Here is a 20657-nt window from a genome sequence, read left to right as displayed (position 1 = left end):
AAAGCCTTTGCGGCATTGAATGTCATAACCGTCAGAGGATTACCATACTCCATAGCCAGATGGATAATGCCAACTAACTTATGTGTCACGTCATGTAATTGCCCTCCCTTTATAAAGCCTTTTTGGTCGGTATGTACCAAAGATCCTACCATCCCATCTTAGTGCTTAGTGAGTATTTGCGTATAGATCTTATAGTCACTATTTAGAAGTGAAATAGGTCCATACGACTCACAAATCCTAGGATATTTTTTGGCTTTAAGGAGGATAGTTATAGTGGCTAAATCCCAAGAAGATGGTAACTCTTGATTAAAAATATAGGCTAAGTTAAAAAGTTTAAGCAGGATCGGGACTAATTCTTCTTTTAGTAGAATATACATTTTGTTGAGAAGGGCATCCGAGCCAGAGGCTTCCCCTTTTTAGGTCTCGCTAGACCTATTGCTACCAAGTTCCTTTTCAAGCGACCTAGATCTGGCCACGAGCGCCGATTACACATCGTGAACGCGCCCCCTGGCCCCGCCCCCCCAGCCGTGCACATCTCCGATCTCAGTCAGCCATGCCTCTCTCAGTTCCGCACACACACACACACTCTGCATACACACACACTGCATACACACACGCAGGTACACACACTGCATACACACACCCTCACCCCCCCCCACCCACCCACCTACTCACAGGCTCACGCACACACACAGTCACACACGTGCATCCACACACTCGAAGTGCCCATCTCCTGTCTCGCTATCCTGATGCACCAAAAACACAGTATTTACACATCCCCCCCTACTCACCGGGCTGACTCAGGAGTCCCCCGCTGCTCTCGAGGCCGGTCCTTCCCCCTAGGTGTGCAGGGTTAGTGGCTCAGGCTCGGCAACAGCAGGCGACGCAGAAGGTGATGACGAGCTCCCTAGACGTCCGATGTGCATGCTCACGGCACATGGAAACGCGCACAGCGTGACTTGCTCACGTACAGCTGAGGTGCATGCTCACGTCGTTATCCTTCGCTTGGTTTAGTAACGGGATCCGCTGGCGCAGGTCCGAATTGGGAGGATGGTTCGCTTCACGTTGGCCGTTCTGAGTAGCGAGCTGTGGAAGGTAATACTTCAAGTTGTGGGAGAGTCGATTCAGGCTTGTTTAATGTTGTAAAAGGGGTTCTCAAAAGTGCTACCCAGCTTTGCTGGTTGGCTACAAGCTTGCGTGCACGTGCGCGTGAACACGCGGCCATCTGCTTTGCTTTTCCTGCCTTGCCTGTGCTTTCTAGTTTGTACCTGTGGCTGCTGCGTTTTACAGCGCAAACAGAATTGAATCTTTGTACATCATTCTTATCTCCGTAAGAAACTTGTTTAAACAGCACCTATATGTGAAAGTTCATCAAAGCAAGATTTAAACTTTCTCTCTATGATAACGATCTTTACAAGGGGGCAACATTTCACTTTATTGTGCCACTTCAGACTCCCATTCAAACACATCTACTAACTATTGGGACGTTTCACACCCAGACTTGGCGTTTCACACCACTACAGACTTGCTGGCGGCTTCAGTGGTTGTCTTTCAGAAGCAAGGTGTTGATGCATTTCAAACGCATTCGGCTGGGAAGCAACTTTGTCCTTTCAGCCAAGGCGGTGTCGGCAGCCTATGTCTGGAAATCAGTAGTTTAAATAAAAAATGTATATTTACATACCACTTTTTATAATCTGTTCAACCAGATGCCAACGGTTATGATTTTCTTTCAAACAGCATGGTGAAGCACCTTTATTTATTCTTTCGTTTCTGGTCTCCTCACTCAACGTCTCCAGCTGCCTTCCCTTTCCCCCTACTTCGCGGCCCTCTCTGTCTCCAGTCACCAAGGTGTCTCCCGTTTTCTCTGTAGTCTGTGTTCCTTCGTTTTCCCCTTCCCACACTAGTGCTTTTTTTCCATTTATCCGGTTTGCCCGGTTCCTTTATTATTATTCTTTGCAAAAGTAAAAAGTATTGTTTTAAGGTATGGAGATTTTACTCTATCGTAAAGCTTTGCGGAATACTTTTTTGATGCATTAATGTCTAAATCGGTTTATTAATTTTTCAGAAGTGCTATATTTTGGGTGTGGGCCAGAAAGGTCCATGTGGCAACCAATGTAGCGCTTTTTTTTCCTTCTTTTGTCTGAGGGCAGAGCGAGCTTTGTTGCATGGGAGCTGGAACTCCTGGATAATCGGAGTGTTGGCTCAGTAAAGTTAGCATAGCTATACATATTGCTCTCCCCAACATAACTTGTTTTTTACTTTCATGCAAGAAGGGTGTCCAACGAGGGTTGGGATCCATGACACCTTTTAAGGATAACCACTATGTAAATCAATAGCATTTATATCAATTAAATGCATATTTCTCATATGTGTATGGCTTGTTGAATTAGCGTGGCCGCGCTGGACTCCCACGCAGTTTCTCTCACCCCTCCTGCAGCATCTCCCTCATTGACTCGAACCGCTTCGTCTTTCCCCTCAGTAACAGCCTTGTTCTTTGACCGGCTGTGACGAATGGTTTGTCACACATGCACAGCGCCCATGGGGTCGCTGCACCTTCCTGCAGGAGCTCACACTCTTATAAAACTGTCCATGCCGTCCCACGTAAACTTCAGTGCTCATTGCTTTTCACCGTAGAATGGCAGATTTAATTTTGTGAGTGTTTTTGTACGTGTCGTGTTTACTGCAGGCGCTTTCCAAGAGTTAGGCCATTTTTAGACCCCTCGGGGACTCGTATGCAAAATGTAGGGTGTCAGAGCTGCTCCTCCACCCTGAGCAAACTGCGTCAACCATGTGCGAGATGAATGAGTGTTGCACCCTGCTAGTGTGAAAGCTTCCGAATGCCCTGGAAGTTGGTGACTGTTGCTGCTCCTGCACTGTCGCCGTGTACACTGTCACAACAGACGATAACAGTTTATTTCAGGAAGTGCTCACGCATTCACCACCTTTGAACAGCTCAACTCACGACAGACTCACTTTAGATGATGATTGTGGCAAAACATAGTAGAGTTCTATTGCCAGGCTTCACCTCAGGGACAGTTTGTATGCTCCTCTGCAGTTCTGGTTTTGGTCTTTCCTCGCCATCTGCTGCTTGCCCATTCACATCCCTTCCCCCCTTCTCTATCTTACTCTTCCAACCAAATGCTTTTTTCCACCATTTGCTTACATCCCCAACACCCAGCTCCTCCATCGCTGCTTCCTCTGAGCCTCTTCCCACTGCAAACAAAACAAGCATTGGAATAGCCCACCAGGTCTCGCTTTTGGGACCTTCTAAGTATTTTCTGATGGAGAGTCATTTTTTAGACCCCCCCTCTATTCTTTCTCACCCTCTCTCTCTCTTGCTCCTTCTCCCACTCCCATTCCCTCTTCCCGCCCCTCCTTCCCTCACTCTCTCGCTCTCTTCCTTCTCTCTTTCTTTCTCCCCCTCTCTCCTCCCTCCCTCCCCTCTCTCTCTTTCTCTCCCTCCTTCTTACCTCCCCTCTCTCCACCCTCTCTTGCCCCTTCCTTCTCTCTCTCTTGCTCCCTCTCCCCTTCCCTCTCTCTTGCTCCCTCTCCCCTTCCCTCTTCTCTCCCTCCATCTCTCGGCCCTTCTTTCTCTCTCTCTCCCTCTTCCCTCCCTCTCCTCTCTCTCACCCTCTTGCATCCCATCCCTACCTCACTCTCCCTCCCCCTTCCTTCTCTTTCTCTCTCCCTCACCCTTCTCCCTTTCCTTCGCTCTGTCTCTCATATATTCAGTGCTTTTCAGGTACATTTGCAAAATATACTTTTGTGACCTCTGTCACATGAAACTAGGGTGATTCTTCTCTTGTAGTTGCATACTTGATCTAACACGGTTGTTTTCTGTAGTGAGAAGATAAGAGCGCACGTTCCGCGAATGTCTGAGCTGGGTTCCGGGTCTTCCCGGCTGTGATTGGTTGTAAGGTGGAACACAAACAGAGGCAGAAGTTACACAGTGATGTTTCCCATATGCCGTTAAATGAGAAGGGGATGTTGATGAATAAACACGTTACAAATCTGCCCCACTCCACGCAAATATTCGACAAACACATCGTTTAAATACATAGGGTAAACTTGGGGAGATACTAAAAAAATACACTATTAGGTAGAACTGAGGCGCCCGCACGCTTCAGTGATCAATGCTCTTCACCTTACTCCTTCTAAGGATAAAGAGGTAAGGAGGACAGAAGAAAGGTTACTCAATAGGGGAGAAATTAAGACTGCAATTAACACTTTAGAAGCCAGCGGCATAACGAGAGAGCCTTGTTTTAAGGCATGCGTTGTGCCCTGGACTCTCCCTCCCAACAAATCGACTCCCAGCCTCACTTTCTCTATCTTCTCTGTCTCCCCTTGCCCTGACACACTCTGCACCCTCACACACTCTGCACCCTCACACACTCTGCACCCTCACACACACTGCACCCTCACATACACACTGCACCCTCACACACACTCTGCACACTCACACACACTCTGCACCCTCACACTCTGCACCCTCACACTCTGCACCCTCACACACTCTGCAATGGAACATACACTCCAAATAATACCACTCAGTGCCACATAATTACACGGCACACAATTACACTCTACTGAATACAACATAACCTCCCCATAATACCACTCAGTGCCACATAATTATATGCAACATAATTACACTGCACTCAATGCTAACAAACACTCCAAATACCACTCAGTGCCAGATAATTACACGCCACAAAATTACACTCTACTGAATACAACATACACTCCCCATATTACCACTCAGTGCCACATAATTACACGCCACATAATTACACTCTTCTCATGCAACATAAATACACTTTATCTATCGCCCTCACTCTATCTATCTATCTATCTATCTATCTATCTAGCTATCTATCTATCTATCTATCTATCTGTCGCCCTCACTCTATCTATCACCATAACTAGTGTATTGGACTGCCTGATAAGCTACTCACCATATCATTTCCCAGGAATCTTAATTTATTTAATAGGCTGCAGGCAGGACGGGATGTGCATGAATCAATTAATTACTTAAGAACATGGCAGCATTCATCTCTGGTTAAACTTTTGGCGGAGCAGGATATAATCTACTTCGCTGTTGTCACCTCTTTGCCACTTTGCCATTCTCTGAGAACTTGTAATCTTTGTGATTTACATAACTATCTGCAGGCAGGACGAACGTACATTAGGCATTTATTAATTATACAAATAAACATGACAGTCAATCGTATCTGGTAACACTTCTGGCCGAGCGGGTAATACTAACGGCTACTAAAGTAAGAGCAAAGGACTACGCGCCTTAGCCACTGATTACGACCCTGTCCTTCGGCGGCATCTATCGCGGCTTTCACTCGGAAAGTAAAACCAAAGTTCCCGCCATGCTGTGCTGCCATCAGGAAACCGTGCACACTTGGCAAGGAGCCAGGACTGGGACCAGGTAGAACTGTTTCTTTATACTATCACACCCAGCTTGTGCTGTTCTTTTTTTTTATTGGGGTGGGGGGTGGGCAATGGGCTTGTTTGTGGTTATTTAGACTTAAAAATGTATTCATAATGTCACAGTCGCGTTGTCATGCTGCGTGCATGCGAAGTCCGGCAAGCCGCATCCAGATCTGTCTGTCTGTCTGTCTGTCTGTCTGTCTGTCTATCTGTCTATCGCCCTCACTCTATCTATCTATCTGTCTGTCTGTCTGTCTGTCTGTCTGTCTGTCTGTCTGTCTGTCTATCTATCTATCACCCTCACTCTATCTATCTATCGCACTCACTCTATCTATCTATCGCACTCACTCTATCTATCTATCGCATCACCACAGCATCACTCAGCACCACCACAGCATCACTCAGGGGCACCACAACATCACTATACGCTACCAAAGCATCACTGAAAGCCACAGCATCACTTGTCGCCACCACATCATTCAGCGCCACCACAGCATCAATCTGTGCAACCATTCAACAACAACTGGTTCAAATATGTTCTCTCAATGTTTCAAGCTTTATTACAAATGTCACAAAAATTAGAAGCCATTGTTATGTGTAATATCACATCTAAGTCACGTAAATACAACACATATTGCATTACAAATGCTATAGGTGTCATATTTGCGAAAATTAAAACTATTGGCATTGTAAATGACAACGCTATTAATTTCGGTATTTTCAAAACCAACACATAAATAAAAAAATTGTCATTTACAATACCAATAGCTCAAACTTTCCTAAGGCGCGACCTATTGCATTGCAAATGCTTGTTTTAAACTGCTTATAGCTTTGTAGACTTCCTCAATGCTGATAGGGCTGTTCTGTTTATCTTTTAAGGCCCCCTTAAGAGATAGGAGCTCAAGATCCTGAAAGAATATCCCTTCTTCTTTGCATAGATCTTGAAAAAACTGTACAAAAGCATTTTCAATCTTGCAGTCCTTGGAGATTATTTTACCTGAAATTTGGCATTTTAGATCTTTAATACGTTTCCTGGACGGTTTGGCTTTGATCTTCCAAGAGTTTCCTGCACCCCTCCCCAAACACATAGTGAGATAATTTTCTGGCTTCCCACTTTGGTCGTACCCTGGCCTCCATGTAGTCTGCCAGTTTAGATTTTGCCAATATCAATTCACTTTCTGTTTGGGTTTTGACGGCGGGGCTCAGGGCCTGTGCCAAGGCACATTGAAGAGTATTAATGGAAGTTTCCAGAACTTTGATTTCCTCCCTGACCCTTTTATTTTGTGCTGAACTCAGACTAGATAAAATGCCTCTAAGATAAGCTTTCTTTACATCCCATACAGTATTCAGAGGGGCTGAATCAAGATTCTAAAGAAGTATATTGAAATATCCATGGAGATTGTTTTTTTAGACCCCCCCCCCTTTTTTTCTCAGCCCCTACTTGACGGATCACTCACATACTTTTCATGCACAAACCAGTCCAAAAGTAGCATCTTTTTTTAAAGTTTCATGGAGATTGGTCAAACATGGCCACAATTATTAGCAACACAAAAATCTGAAAGTTCAGTGAAAAAGCTGGGTGTTGAAATAAGGTAAAAACTAACATTTAAACAACAACAAAAACTTTGATATTCACCACTTAATTTATTGGCTAACAATACCTTTAGCCCCTGCTATGCACTGCCTATGAACTCACATATTATGTCACTCATGAAATGTTACATGACATCATTGATGACATCACTGATGACATCTCAAATTAAATGATTGATTAGTTGATTGATGTGATCACTTCTAAAATACACTATTACATGGATGGGTCACAGATAGATGGTCACAATCTAACTAAGTAGGTTTTAATAGTAAGAGAAGCAATAAAATAGAGAAAAGACAGGCAGTTATTCTAACAAAACAGAACAAAATGTAGTGATAAAATGACACCAAAATGAAGAAAAGTGGATGTAGGGATCAGAACCTATTAAAAAACAAACAGTGCCCCTTAAAAGTAATAGGAACTCGAAAATCAATATGTCAATGTGGTACAGTTGACTGGAGCCTATGCCTATGCAGATGATGACCAGCAATGAAATATGGTTGGATACAAGTTATTAGTCAATCATACTCTTATGCTTTGTACATGCTTACCTGTTATAGAATAAAACATCACAGTAAAAACATCAAAGTGTGACAAATATTCACATGATAACACGTATCTGTCTCACTGACTGTAAGAAATGGGGCCTCTGGTTGGCTGAGGTATATACACACGTCAGGCAAAACCCACCAGTCTGGTCAGGGTAAGCTAGATACCTAGCTAAGATAACCTGTGCTCACCCTCTGGTAGCTTGGCACAGAGAAGGCAGACTTATAAAAATAGGCAGGTGTAAAGTATTTGTGCAACACACACAGACAGTAACACAATGAGTACACCACAAAAAGACTCCACACCGTTTTTTAAAAAATATTCCACTTTTTAATTGAGATAACAAGACCAAAATGATAAAAATCGAATAAGTACTTTTCAAGACATGATAATATAAAGTATGCAAGTATATACAGTTCTTTGGCAACAATATCATAAATTACTTTTGACTGAGGAGCAATAGCCTAAGTTTAAGGTAGGGATGGCTATGAACTCCTTCCGTTTAATATTGTGGCCACAAACAGTATTTCCAAAGAGACACTTGAATGAAAGCGGTCTACGGTCACTCGGGACTGTGGGTTTAATGAGTCTCGGCTGCCTGCATGCATGCGGCTCGGCTCACAAGATCACACACACATAGTACCTAGTTTCTGGAGTCACAGGGTTGAAGGCCTCACAGTTTACGGTCCCCATCACTGGGGGGCTCTCAGGTGTGAAGGTCGTGTGACGACGTGCTATCTGCGAAAGGTGCACAGCCGCTGAGATTTCCCTCAGGGCACAGGTGAGCAGCTGTCCATCTGCATGCAACGTTGGTTCTGCTCCCATGGTTGCTGACAGGGCTTCCCTTGGTAGTGTGGTGTGTTTGTAGTATCAGACACAGGGATCAAGATTGGTGTAGACTGCTGATTGTCGTAGAAGATTGTTGCAGGTTCAACAGCAAAGTGCTGTACCTTTGGAGAGTTAGCGGTCAGACACGGCTGATCTTTGTCAGGTTTGGGCTGCCGGACTCACAATTTGCAGAGTCCCATGGCAGAAGTCGGGCAAAGTCTTTCATGATCCTGAGACTTAACAGGGAGCAAGCCAGAAAGCCCCTGCAGAGCACTTTGAATGAAGCACTCCAAATGGCAGCAGGCCAGAGCAACAAGGCAGGAAGCAAAATAGCAGTCCCTCATTCAGCACAGCAGGGAGCATCCCAAAATAGCAAAGCAGTTAGCAGAGTGGCAGTCACTTCTGGCAGCACAGCAACCTTTCTGCCAGTGTGCAGATGTAGATCCAGAAGCATCTGGATACAAGTCGAACAAAGTGTTTGATTTGAAGGAGTCAGAAACCCAATACGTATACTCAAACATTTGAAGTGGCAGTGACTTCAAAGCAAAATCTTTGAAGTGCACAGGTCAACTTTCAGCCCAGTCCTGTGTGAGGACAGGACACTGCCTATTGAAGTGTAAGTGTCAACTCCTCTCTTCCCTCCTGCCCAGTAAGACCCATACGTATGCAGAGAAATGCAGATGCAGGTGACTGTGCCCTGTGTTTGTGACTGTCTATAGGGAATGCACACAGACACAGAGTGATAAGCACAGAGAACTGTCCACTCGCTAAAAGTGACATTTCTAAAATAGTAAAGTTAAACCCAACTTCACCAATAAAGAGGATTTTCCGTTACCATTACAAGCAAATAAAAAATAGAGCAGCTACTCCTCTCTTATCAGTTATTACATCTCATCTTAAAAGTATATTAAGGAATTCCCAGTGCTAACCTATGAGGGGGGTAGGCCTCACAGTAGTGAAAAAGTAAAAAGGCTGTTTGACACTGCCATGACATGCTGAACATAACAGTAAATGTCCTACCTTTTACTTACATAGCACTCTGGCCTTTGTGAGCCATGTGCCTACCTTAGGAGTAACTTATATGCTGTGAAAAGGGAGTTTAGGACTTGCTAATTTGATTTAGCTGCCAAGTTGAAGTGGCAATAAACTGCACACACAGGCCCTGCGAAGGCAAGCCTGAGACAGGTTTGACAGGCTACCTACGTGGGAAGCACAATAGTGCTGCAGTCCCACTAGAAGCATTTGAAAACAGGCCCGGGCATAGGGTATCCGGTATACACCAATTATACCATGTTTAGCGAGAAAGCACATGCACTTTAGCTCCCAGTGGTAAAGTGAATAGAGTCCTACAACCAACAGAACCAAGGATAGCAAAAAAAAGAAAGAAGGCAAAAAGTTTGGGGTAACCATTTCATAAAGAGCCATTTCCAACACTGACCAAGGACTTGGCACCAAATTAGGAGTAACACTGTGGTGTGAGATGTCACAGATAAGTGATAGTGCATGCCAGTGTCCTGGAGAGTATTTGAAGTGGTGAGCATATAGCACAGGGTCCTAGCATTTGACTTGTCTTATGACCCTTTTCAAGCTATCCTTCTAAATTGTGACAACCAAGGAGCAGGGCAATTAGAATGCAGAGGAATGTCGCAACATCAGATTGATGGAGGAGGTGGATAAGCAGGTCATTCTAGAGGCTTGGGTTACAACACTGGATAGGGAACAAAAAATCGTTAAGCCCAAGGGAAGATAGTTTTTACCCTGCTTTTACCTCATTTGACAAGAAAGAGAATACTTGTAATACAAGCCTTAATTCCACTTGTCAGTGATTAACCTGGCACTGAAAATCTTTTTGAAAAAGAAGTTTGTTAAAAAATGTGAGGGGGAAGTTCCCAGACAAATATCACAGTTAAAAGAACTGAGAAACGCATGGAGTCACTCAGATCCCTTCACTGAAAGCCACCAGATGACTTAGTTCAATGAAGGAGGAATGAGCAGTAGTGTAAGGAATGATGACAGAGCTCATGATATGCTACAAGTTTACATTTCATGAGATGTAACGCTGTCGTCACCTAAGGGCTCATATGTTGAAAAGCAGTTAGATTTCTCATGTTATGTACGAATCTAGGACCCTAGTGTAATTTTCCAGATTCATGCCCATATATGGGTATAAATTACCCGATCCTTATATAGGCATATAAATCTTTACCATATATAGACTGAGCCTATGCAGCCCAAACACGGCATGGCTACCTCCACTAAGTTCCGAGAATCAACCACGATTTCTTAAAAAAACCCGCCTTCAGCAGCTAGGGACTTCCCCTTGCCTGAATACTAATTTATCTAGGAAATCATGGAGTTTTCAAAGAACAGAGTCTTTGATGACGTTATTATGTCCAATCACACGTCAAACTCGGCACCTTCAAGGTATAAATATGCCTACATTTGCCCAGACGGTGGTTTGGAACAGTTCGACTATCTACTTGCCCGACGCGCCCTGCAGCAACAAGTGCCAAAGGAAGCCGACCCTCCAGCTGACACACTTAGAGATGCTGTACTTTCTCCTGCCGAGAAATCCAGCTCCAGTGTTTCCAGGCTACACTTGCGGGTTGCTGGGAAATTGAGTCCTGAGAGAGAGATACAAGACCTCCTTCATTCTAAAACCAAGGTACGGAGTTGATTAGACCCTTAAAGAATTCTTGGAATAGATTCTTGGCAAAGAATACTAAACTTAAGCTACACCTCACTTACTTCTTCCCTTGTACTAGACTTAGGTTAGGTACACCGGGGTAGGCGTTTTTTTAGAAGCACCAGTTGAGTACTTTTAGTCTTTATTTTATCACTGTATGTATTATATGTTATTTTATATGGCTTAGAAACCATTCCATGCTTTTACAGTACTACTTTATAATACTTTTCGTATTATATGCCTTGTACTTTATAACCAGTATTACGATTGTAGCAGTACATTTCTTATGCTTGTGAAAGAAGACTGTTCAATAAATACTTTTATTCTCTATTTCTCTGCACCTCTTGTGAAACTAAGCATGCACAATTGACTGAATAAAATAGTTATCTATTGTTTCCGCGACTCTAGAGATTAATTTCTTATTCTTGGGAAACAAAGTTGTCACGTTTTTGCGGTTGTCAGAAACGAATCCCTTCTTGTGAATTCCAGCCGCGGTCCGTGCAAAATGCGATGCAGGGCACGGAAAGAAATTCGTTTTATTAATTTAATAGGTTACTTACCTGCAATCATCCATATTCCGGTGTTTATCACCTACCACACTGCCCCTCCCCCGCCCCGCCTGCCTGCCCCACCGGAACTCCCTCCACCGACCGCGGCTGATGAATTCGAGGAAGTTTCTAGTGACCTCTGAGCTAGCTAGCACTCGCAATTAAGTCTAATATATTCGGTAGAGACCAAGTCAACCTCGGTCCTATGTCTAAACTACAGGACATAATATTCCAATGCGCAGAGCCTATTGGGAATATAGGAACTACACTACACTCAGTGCAAAACTCATGAAACCAGTATGTGAAAAGGAAGAAGAGTAAGAAAGGAAAAGCAGGCTTCCTGATTACTCCATATTAGTTATTTGTTTGACTGGTATCGGATTCTTCTACAATGTTACTGCTGCCTTCCACAACCAGTCCACCAAACCTGCCTCTTCTCCAAGCCTTCCGCCACCACATCTAGCTGGGTAGCACTTGCCAGTTACAAGCATTCAATTATACACGTTGCAGGCACTGCTGTTCCCGAGCACATGCTGGTGTGCTGATGCTATTGACCGCACCAGTGGGATTGCATTCTATAGGGTCGAACAAGGGTGTTTCTATAATCTACAGCAGCAATCAATCTATCTCAGCTTTAGCTATCCCTGATCTTCATGAAGGCTGTTTATGTTGATCACTTGTACCAAGTATCTGTCCAGTTATTCCATAAACACAGCAAACATCAGGCTAGTTTACTTTCACACCCCAGGAAGACATTTTGTACCTTGCAAACCCGTCCTGACCTGATGTACTACTCCTCAGCGGAATATTCTTTCCTAGTCGTGGCAGTAGAGTTAATGAACCAGCTATCACCACAACAGACTTTTTACAACAGTTTGCTCAGTGTTTCAGCCCCCCAAAAAAGGCATAGTTGGATGCTTTTCCATAAGGGATTCCTAACTAGCCGCTCAAGATGCTGGTTTTGATGTATGTGTTAATTTGTAGTGTAATCCATTTTGGATACTGAAATATTTCGTTCAGAATCGGTATTTGCATGCTATTTTGTTTCTTTGTGAAAATATCTTTAATATGCCAATTTCTTCACAATTATCAGAGATACTTACACCTCCTTACCGACGTTTACCTCCAAATGTTTGGAGATCCTACATTGGTTACCATTGTTGTCAGTTTTTCCCCAAATCTAATTTTGATCCCTGTTAGCTACAGTTTTCTTGTGCTATTTTCGGAGGCATTTTTCTCCAGCGAAAGCCTGGAGTTAGCAACTTCGTGTGTAGCTTAAATGACCCCAATTCTTGTCAGTACAAGAGTTGGGGTAATTTAAGCTGGGAAAACTAGTTATAGGTTTGTTACTTGTGGATTTTATCACAGCAAACATGTTTATCAGAATTGCCTCTAAGAGTAGCAGATTTGTAGAACAACTTTTACATCTTGAAAAGTTCATCAAGTAATATCATTTGAAGAATTTAAAGTTATTTAGGGTTGTGTGAAATGTTTGTTATGTACAAGTTCTGAACAAGTACATGAAACTGCATATTTACACAAAATGCTAGACTGGCATTTGGCAATATATTTTGGCACAAAATGCGTCCTTGCGTCCATTGTAGATAAAAGGACACATTATGTTCTAAAAAGCAGAAAAATTGATTGCATACAGAAGTCAACATTGTTCTGAATCCTTATAAAGTTCCATATGCTTGCGCTAAACGTTTGCAGCAAATGCTACCTGTAAGAAATGGGGGTTACCCAAATCTCCAAGGGGGTAGCATGGCATCAAGCGGGCAGGCCAAACTTCGAGGACATGTGAAGCATTCACGCAGTACCCACAGACGACACACCAATCACACCACAAAAGAGTCACGACACCACCTTTGGTTGGAAAAAGATTAAGTTTAGTTATGTCTCCAACCTGCAAGATAAAAAAAGGAACAAAATAGTGGTAGTCACAACAAGGCACCAACTGGCACCGGAGCCAAGTACATCAGGGGAATTATCTACATGGGACAAAAGGGTTGAGTCCATAGTCCATAGCTGCAAGGAAAAAGGATGGTTAATAAAACACTAGACCTGGGGCCAATCTGGCGGGGCCAACTCCGGATCTCATCCTTAGGGGGTTGGCTGAAATTGTAAGTTGCAACATTAGCGCAAGTACACCTCATGCGTGACAATGCCAACCCAGCCCCTGTAAGGGAAACGCATCATATAATACCAGACAGGAACATGACTCCTCAGCCCCCCCGCAACACAAACATCAAGCAGTGCATTGGCATCAATAACATTTGAACCAGGCCGGCATCACATTTTCCGTGAGTAGGAATAAACGGTTCATTGCATGAGGACATAACACTCCTTTCAATGTAAGATCTCATTAGATGTAAACACTTTCCCAAATGAAACACCTGTCAGTAGCTGCAACATTAAGTTGGAATTACCCTTCCCTGGATCAGGAGTAAAACATTTCAGCAGTACATTCTCTTAGAGTAGAGTAAAGGGAGCAAGTCAACAATGCACACCTCTCAATAACGAACTAGCCCTCATTTACCTTCTAATAAGTATTTTAGTATAACAGAGACCAGCGTGGAACATTTAATCATTTATGGGTAGACACTTAACCTACGTTTCACTATGGGGGAAGTAACCATCTCATTAGGCACAGGGCATAAGGCACCCGGTGACACGTGCTACTCCTTAGGCCTATCACCCTTGGTCGATGAATGTACAACTGTTCCTTGGGGGTCACGAGGACATCTTGTATTTCCCCCTTTCGCCTTCCTGGTAAGCAGGGGTCTCTATAGGCAGTTCAAAAAGGCCTAATGGGAGTCCTGGGTTTGACTAGTCCCCCAGCAGTCACTAGCGGCTTTTTCCCGGCCTCTAGGCACTTAGGCCCTTACAAGTTGACAGGGAGGGGGGCGGACACCGACCCTGTGTCCCGTTGCCCTCTCTCCCCTCCCCACAGTGTGTTTGAGGCCTCACTCACCGGTTACTCCAGGTTTCTGGCTCCAGGCTCCATCCACGCTGCTGGCCTTCTCCCAGGGCTCCCGGGATAAGGGGGGGGGGGGGGGCAGGCACCGACAATGTGTCTCGAGGCCCCCCCTCTGTGCCCTTGCAACCAGCCACGGGACTTGCGGCAACACTAGGGGCCCTTCTTCACCGGCGGAGGCACTCGTGTTCCACCTCTGCAGGTGCCGACTGACGGGGCTTGTGGCCTCTATCTGGGCCCTCTCCCTGTTTCTCTCCCGGGCCCTTTCTTTCGCCCGGGGACCCAGGACTTCACTATGCCGGTGTGCGGGACTCTTCTGACTGGCTGGAAGCCCCGCAGGAATTCAGACTTTCTCCGGCCGGCTCCTGTGCGTGATGGCAGGGCTCCTCCACCACACGGAGCCCTGCAGGTTACTCGCTACTCTCGTGGTGCCCTGCCCGGCGGGGCGTTCTTCCGTGGAGGGGGGCCGGCACCGACAGAGTGCCTCGATGCCCCCTCCTCTCCCCCTCTCACACAGAGTCCTACAGGCGGGGCAGTCTGCTGGGTGGCTCTCCGTCCTCACCCGGGCACAGACCGGCGGGGTGGCCTCCCGCTCCGGTCGCTCTTGCTCCGGCGCTTCACCCAGGTCCCCCTCCTACCTCACGGGGACCCGGGGCTCCGATTCCGCTTCTTCTGGCCTTCCCGGCCATCCACCAATCCCTGCGCGGCCTTCTCGGGGGCTTGGCCGCGCAGCCAATCCGTGCGCGGCGTGGCGGGGGCGTGGCCAATGACGCCACCAGGCGCTCCCGTCACATGACACGGGCCTGGACGGCTTCCAGGCCTAGTGCGGCCCTCACTCTACTTCGGCGGCCCCCTCCTGGCATCGGGGGCTGCCGCAACGATGCACACCCCAGCAGGGGGGTCTCCTCACGGCGGCGCCGGGCGGCGGCGGTGATTTTCGGCCCTGCCACACAGCGCGAGGACAGGACAAGGGGTAGGCTCCCTTTCCTGTTATAAAGTCCCTTCACAGTCTCCTCAGCGCCCGGGCTGCGACGGTGATCTCCGGCTGCGATCAGGGGTAGGCTCCCTTCTTAATTAATTAATTAAATGGCGGACAGCGCGCCAAAACGAGGGTAGGCTCCTCCAGCTCGATTCCCCTCACAGTGCCCTCAGGCCACACAGCGCGATTCTCCTCAGCAGATGGCGCTATTTACAGCGCACTGCTCCTCCCTCTGCACGCAGCTCTCAGCTTCTTTCTCAGGCCACACAGAGGGGCAGGAATTTAGCACTTCACCACACAGCGCTATGCAGGGCACAGTTCGAGTTTCTAGCGCTTCTCAAATATAGCGCTTGACAGGCAGTGCCTACAAGGGGGTGACAGTTCCTAGGGGCATACTCTTCCCCAGATGGCGCTTTGAAGGGGGCCACAGCCTCACAAGCGGGCAGACAGTCCCACAACAGTTCCTCAGGGGCACACTCCTCACCTCCTGGGCGCTTCTTCACGTAGCGCTAGCGTGGTACCCGGTCCAAACAGCTTCAGTGACCTGGGTAGGGGCCCTCCCTTGTCAGGGGCCCATGGGGACAGCAGAGGGGGGGTTTATAGGGGTCCAGGGCCCAGCTCACAGGCCCATGTGGCGGTAGCACCTCACAGCAGGTCCCCTCTCTTCCTTGTCCCAGCGCTGACTGACTCTCTGGTGACACTTCTCCCTATTTATACCCTCCTCCCAGGCAGTGCCAGGACCTTCTAGAATGTCGGCACATCTAGCCTAAACTGGTTCTAGGGGAGGGGGTGAGCACCCTGGGTGCCAGGCTTTCCCTCCAAAAGCTAGGGGTAGCTGGGTAATATTATCTAGACCGCTGACCTAACGCAGTCAGGTGGCACTACCCAGGGCCATGGCATCCATTTTAAAATCACAGTACATTTTAGTCAGGTACATTTTTAAAATGGGGGATTTTACAAATGCTCATTTATTACATGTAATTACATTCTCAACAAGGTGTCTCACACCACTCATGGCCTATACAGGTTTAATCCCATGGGGGAGACATCCTAGGTAAGGGGGTCAAAAGCGAACATTTTTGGGGTAAAAAGGCCAAGTCCAACACTACCCAATTACTTCACATGGAGTAATTGAGTAGTTTCAGGAAATTTGTTTAGCACGAAATTAACCCAGACGACATGGGATTACGCCCACGTAGTTAGAATTTCAGATGGGCTTAAAGTTATTTTAACAAATGGAGGAGGGGAAATATCTTATTTGATTGTTAATTTCTGTATATTTCAGGGTGGTGTCAATTCCATCTAGTCCTTCTAAACAAGCAGAGCCCATAATATCAATATCTAATGCTACATTAGAAACGTTAAGCTCTAAGGAATACCCACGACTTGCTCCTTTAGCATGCATTCTTTGCCTTCCTATAATCTTCACACACATTCTTGCAAGGATATTGCCATCTCTTATTATTATCAGTTTTAAGGGGATTGGTATTGGATAGGGCCTTTGTCTTTTGCAGGGTACTCTCCATGATACTGTTTTAATGTGCAGAGCTGTATGATGGGACTGTGCACCTAGTAACACATCATAAATTGTCAGGACTGAGCCAACAAGCAGCTACGATCATTGTTCCTAAAATATGGCCTTCATTTGACTGCATACATTGCACTGCCATGTTTCATGTGGAATACCTTGTTAACAGATCTGCCAAACTAATCCTCTGAACAGGAAACTTTTCCTTAGCAGGCCTTTTTAGCAGCAGCTCTTATAATGAGGTATTGCCAGCAAAGTTCAAATTCCTGGTAATATGTAACCCCATTAAAATGTACACAGAGTCGCAGCCCCCAGCCCCGTCGACCTAGAAGAAGAGGCTTTGCCTCTTCCTCCCTTACGAGTCCCCCGCTCCCCACCAAAACGAAAGATTTTTCAACACATCTTCCCTTCTTCCCCCCTCCCAGTTAGGATCTTGTTTTCCCCCTTATCTATTCAATAGTTGGTGAAATACCCCTGTTGCTAGCTGGTCCAGAATATTAGAACTTTTATAGGAAAGTACATGTGAATAGGATCATATACACATAAAGTTAAAGAACATTTTTCCTTTTGTCAGAATCTGATTACATGCCATACAAGCTTTAAAGGCTAACACACAATCAGCACACCTCAAACACCATTCAATACGTATTTAGGCACTTATAAAGGTATAATTATACAAAAAGTTGTATTTATTACTTAATAAAAACATGCGTAGTTTCACAACATTTCAGTACAATTTCTTAAAACTATTTCATAAAAACACATTCATTGAGCAAAACAATGTCAACTAATTACAACAATCATCAAGGAGAATAAACATAGACAACAAACTTTGTCTTATAAATGTTAATTTGGATCATATTTAGACAACAGAGGGCATAGGTCTTGATTCCCTGTCACCATTACACTGCTGAATTGTCCAAATTTCACAGAAAAGTTGGGCGTCGACACGTTTCAGTGGTATGTTCTCAATAAAACCACCTTCATCAGGACAAGAATATTTTTTTTCTCCTTAATACAGTTCTTGTCGCACCTGTGCAACCTCACTTCTGTGAGAAATACTCTGTTTTTTGAGGAGCATGTAGTCCCTTTCTTGGAATTGGGGTTATTCTTGGGACGACCCTCTATGTAGTCTTCTCTTGTTACACAACTGGACAATGTTTAAATCTTCCCATCTACTGCGGTAAAGCTTCTTGAAAAGTCTCTTAAAATAAAAACAACTGTGTGTATGTCATAATGCACCTAATATTCCGTTTCTTTAAGACAGACGTGCCTTTACCACGATCCAGGCTCCATACAGGGAGAAGCCGGTCATTGGATTCAAAAGCCACGACAACACGCCACCCGCTGTCTTAAAGAAACTAAAGTGATCAGGGACATAGTGGTAACAGTAAATAAACCTGTTTTGTTGTTCACAATATAAAACACACTGCACTAAAAAGACTGAACACTTTTGAGTAAAAATATTTATTACTACAGCAACAATCTGTTTCTCAGTGTGTCAAAAACAACAGGATGTTATGAAAACAGCTCAAAGGCACATTATAAATAATGAGAATAAAATGAACATGTCTAGCATGATTAAAATGTCATCTATAACCTAATACCCTAAAATCTACTTCTATGCGCTACACCAAGAGAGCATGGAAAGCAGAGCACCTTGCAGTCTAGAGTTTCTTAGGGAGAAGAGGTACGCTGCACACCTTGTTGACAGCAAAGGATGTCTTTATCAGCAGATGTGTGAAGACAGTGTTCCCTTCAAAGGACACACACATGATGTGGTAACAGTCTTCCTCTGGGACTTGACTTTATCGTCTTCAGGCGAGATGCAGCATATTTGGGGAGCATTGATAGAAGATGAGACCATCTCTGGCATAATGGCATTCGATAATGTGTCACAATCCACATTGTTCGTCAGGAGCGGTACTCTGTATGAGGCCCATCTCTGGCAGCTCTGACTCTGATTATATAAACACAGAGTATCAGAATAGCCAGGTGAGGGGAAGGGAAATTAGGGAGGACACTGTGGGGAGGGAGGCCTGTAATAGAGAATTCACAATGTTCAGGCTTCTAACACATAGCCAACTTCGAATAAAATTATAACAACCTTAAGTTTACTGATTTGACCAAAAAATACCTGTAAATAAAAGAACGTGATTCCACAAATATAAACTGTAGATTTTCTCATATATATCTTGTCAACCAGGATTTAAGTATTTTTCTAGTTCCCAAATGTCCGAAAGTTCCACAGGAATTGTTCTAACTCAAACCAGTTTTCAACTGTAACTTCTCTAATCAATAGAAATGTTCTGATTTGACACCAAGTTATGTATAATTATGCCGCAGAAGGAATTAGTCGTTTGATCTACACCCGAGTTCAAAATCAGGGCTTCCGCTTTGAAAATGTCAACACATCTGCTGATCTTTACTGGATGCTGCTAGGATCAGGAACTGAAATCTCCACCTGCTTCGTAGGAATGAGACGAAATGCTGGCATACCAATTAGAACAAAGATCTGGAACTACAACGAAGGGTCTGGACCTCCAACCACTCCGATACCAGGAATAATCAGCGTTCGGAAAAAGGGTGTGGCTGGTTTTATTAGTTTGCACCGGCTGACGTCTTTTGAAGCATAATGTGCTGAAACTACTTACATAAGGACAGGGTTAGGTACAAAAGGAAGCGCAAATCATGAAGTACAATGCACTTTAATTCGAAGTTACTAACAGTGTAAACATACACTGTCATAATGCAATAAACATCCTATTGAGAGCACCAAGATTCCAGGCTCCATTATGGATGGTTCTTTGGTACAGCAAGTTTGTTGTTATAGGAGCATCATAGCAACAAGTGGCCTTACGGTATGCAACGTTTACAACAAAGTTTTTACAATGCACTACCATTACAACGCAGGCATTACCACGCATACCATTACAACGCATTGCGCTGGGGGGCGCTCTAGGATAAGGAATAAGTTTAATTTTCTATCCAACACCTTCCCTAGTGTCCACGGGGACTGGAGTTGGAATAGAAAATTATACTTACCACTATCCACCACCTCTAAGCGCTATGCGTTGTAACGGTATTCGTTGTAAATACCGCGTTGTAAAGGTATGCGTGGTAAAAGTATGCGTGGTAACGTCATACATCCGGCCTTACCATCACTGCAACCTTGTGTGGAAGTTTGCTATGCGCAGAAGTTGCTATTAATTTTTCATAGCAACATAAATGTTTTCACTTTCAGATTTAGATACAAATGCCCTATGCTTTGTGTCCCCACCATTGCTCTATCATGCTCTTTCTTTGCTCTAGCATGCTCTCTATAGTTGACATTGAGGATCCTAGATCAAGACATAATGTGAGTGAAGGACCTTTCCAGACAAGTGGCAGTCCTTCAAAACAAATTCTTGTCAGAAGTTGGAATTTCTGACATAAATTTAGGAATGTCTAACATCGATTGTGTGCATCAAGGAGCGTGTTCTAGATGTTCCCTTATGAACATATAAGGTAAAAGGACTTAAATTCAGAC

The 20657-nt window shown here is 44.7% G+C and overlaps 1 protein-coding gene across 1 annotated transcript in view; it reads right to left on the bottom strand.

Moving 5' to 3' along the window:
* LOC147693527 (vomeronasal type-2 receptor 26-like) overlaps positions 1-20657 on the bottom strand; it is a 233995-nt gene that overhangs the window by 146155 nt on the left and 67183 nt on the right. Inside the window, exon 4 of the mRNA XM_086936044.1 lies at positions 5445-5456. Within this exon, the coding sequence (XP_086792170.1) occupies positions 5445-5456 (12 nt within the window). The remainder of the gene's footprint in view (positions 1-5444; positions 5457-20657) is intronic.

Source organism: Lissotriton vulgaris, chromosome 8, assembly GCF_964263255.1.
Source record: "Lissotriton vulgaris chromosome 8, aLisVul1.2, whole genome shotgun sequence".
Taxonomy (NCBI): domain Eukaryota; kingdom Metazoa; phylum Chordata; class Amphibia; order Caudata; family Salamandridae; genus Lissotriton; species Lissotriton vulgaris.
This window is presented reverse-complemented; position numbering and strand designations above follow the sequence as displayed.